The sequence below is a fragment of the Melanaphis sacchari genome, unplaced genomic scaffold (genome assembly GCF_002803265.2).
Source record: "Melanaphis sacchari strain LSU unplaced genomic scaffold, SCAv2.0 Contig133_pilon_pilon, whole genome shotgun sequence".
Classification (NCBI taxonomy): domain Eukaryota; kingdom Metazoa; phylum Arthropoda; class Insecta; order Hemiptera; family Aphididae; genus Melanaphis; species Melanaphis sacchari.
The window spans coordinates 42,108-44,574 of record NW_020270553.1 but is presented as its reverse complement, the minus strand read 5'-3'; the positions used below and the strand labels follow the sequence as shown (position 1 = coordinate 44,574).

The following is a 2,467-nucleotide window of genomic DNA, read 5'->3' as shown; positions in this document are numbered from 1 at the left end:
CTAACTTGTGAAAACACATGTTATTTTCTATCGTCCAATGCTATCAATATTCTTTTTTTTTCAGAAAAATGTAATAAATGCATCGACAAAACAATCTATACGTCAATATTTCCACAATTATTGTTCGTATGTTCATGTCATATGTATCATAATAATTATATACATGATTAGGCGAACGTAATATGATAACAAATTCATAATTCGTTAACACCAGCCTTATTTTTTTAAATTAACAAATTTAATTAACAATAATACAAATGGATCTTCCTCCTGGTCCATCTAGAGAGCGATCTCGAAGTCCTATATATAATAAAACAAATAAAACTAAAATATTAACCGACGAAGAACTCTTATTACTTTTGGAAAATGATAAATGGTTGTCATCGGAGGATGATTTTGATGGCAGTTCTGATGATAATTTTGAGGGCATTTTGGTTGATGATTTCGATAACATGGCAGAAGTTGAAGAAGGTAATTCAAATAATGATTCTCATTATATGTGTTTAGATAGTAGTACGATGAATGAGATGTCTGATAACTCTAATAATAGTCTTAGAAAAGAGCCTAACAATTATGAAACTTCCTGGTTATCTGATCCTGCAAATGCAAACTATATTCCATTTACAGCTACACCAGGTTTGAAATGTGTACCCGAAGGAAACGCACCTATTGATTATTTTAGATTATTAGTTACTGATAGTTTTTTTGATCTTCTTGTTGAGGAAACAAATGCATATGCACTTGATATTTTTTTAAATCAAACACACGAAAGTGCAAGAATAAATAATTGGGTAGATACTAACAGAAAAGAAATGGAAATTTTTATTGGCTTATTGTTTCATATGGGAACAATTAGATTAAGTAGATTGGAAGATTATTGGAAAACCAGTCGACTTTTCAACATTCCGTGTTTTCGTGAATATATGAGCCGTAACAGATTCATGTTAATATTACGAGCATTGCATTTCACTCGTAATCCGAAAGAAGGAGAACCTATTCCTCATAATAGGTTATATAAAATTCAGAGTGTTTTGAATTATTTTAATTCAAAAATGGAAGAAGTTTATGAACCGCCTAAAAATTTATCTATTGATGAATCTATGATTTTATGGCGTGGGCGTTTGGTATTTCGCCAATACATTAAAAACAAACGACACAAATATGGTGTAAAATCATATATGTTGACTGAACCCTGGGGTTTTATACATAGGGTTATGGTTTATTCTGGACAAGGTCATGATATATCTAATACTATGAGTCATACAGAGTATGTGGTTTTTAAACTTATGAATGGATTATTTTATGAGGGTCGATCACTATTTATGGACAATTATTATAATAGTGTCCATCTATCAAAACTGTTGTTAGAAAAAAAAACATTTGTCACAGGAACTCTACGATCAAACCGCAAAAACAACCCAAAAGATGTTATTGATAAAAAATTGAAAAAAGGAGAGTCTATATATCGGTACACAAAAGAGGGTATTTGTGTCCTAAAATGGAAAGACAAGAGAGATGTTCTGATGATTAGTTCTGAATTTTCTCACTCAATGTGTGAAGTTAGTTCTAGGACAGAAGTAAGACAGAAACCTATAATCGTAAAAAAATATAATGAAAATATGTCAGGAATAGATCGCCAGGATCAAATGGCATCATACTACCCCTGTGAAAGGAAATCCTTGAGGTGGTATAAAAAAATTGGTGTGCATTTTATGCATTTATTGTTAATAAATTCATATTTTCTATATAATAGAAACGTAAAAAAAATATCACTGTACGACTACAAGATCTCAGTTATTGAAAGTTTATTACCTAAAAAAGACAATAAAACACAGAAAAATTCTGAGGTGAAAAAAACTGAAGCACATTTACCCAAAAAAGTTGAAAAAAACGAAAAAAACAGATATTATAAAAAACGCTGTAAGGTTTGTGCTGATAAAAAAATACGAAAAGAAACTATATATTACTGTGATCAATGTGAGGATGAACCAGGGTTATGCTTGGAACAATGCTTCAAAGAGTTTCACAAATAATCGTTATAATTTCGTTTAATTATTTTTTACTTTTATTTTTTTTGTTATTATTTTATTACTTATAGACGAAGACTAGTCTGCTTTGCATTTTAAATGATTTATAATATTTGTTTTCTCATTATTTTATTACTTATAGACGAAGGCTAGTCTACTTTTCATTTGCAATGTTTTATAATATTTGTTTTGATATTTATATTGTGATCATATTATTATATTAATTTGTTACTATTAGAATTGTTATTCAAACATTATAAGTATTTGTTATTTGTTATGTGTCTTATCATTCGTTATATTTTATATCAAAAAATAAAACCATCGTATTTTAAATTCTAATAATAATTTACCTTTCATGATATCAAAATCTTTAAAATAATAATTATATATTTATATTGATAATTATACTAAAAATAAATATATAAGTATAATATTATATG

At 28.0% G+C, this 2,467-nt stretch overlaps 1 protein-coding gene across 1 annotated transcript; it reads left to right on the top strand.

Annotated features, from left to right (window-relative positions):
- Positions 1–257: 257 nt before the first annotated feature.
- On the top strand, positions 258–2,033 carry LOC112591397 (piggyBac transposable element-derived protein 4-like). The gene is made up of 2 exons (XM_025335203.1): positions 258–1,684; positions 1,754–2,033. Exons 1-2 carry the CDS (start codon positions 258–260, stop codon positions 2,031–2,033), a joined length of 1,707 nt encoding a protein of 568 aa, XP_025190988.1.
- Positions 2,034–2,467: the final 434 nt, after the last annotated feature.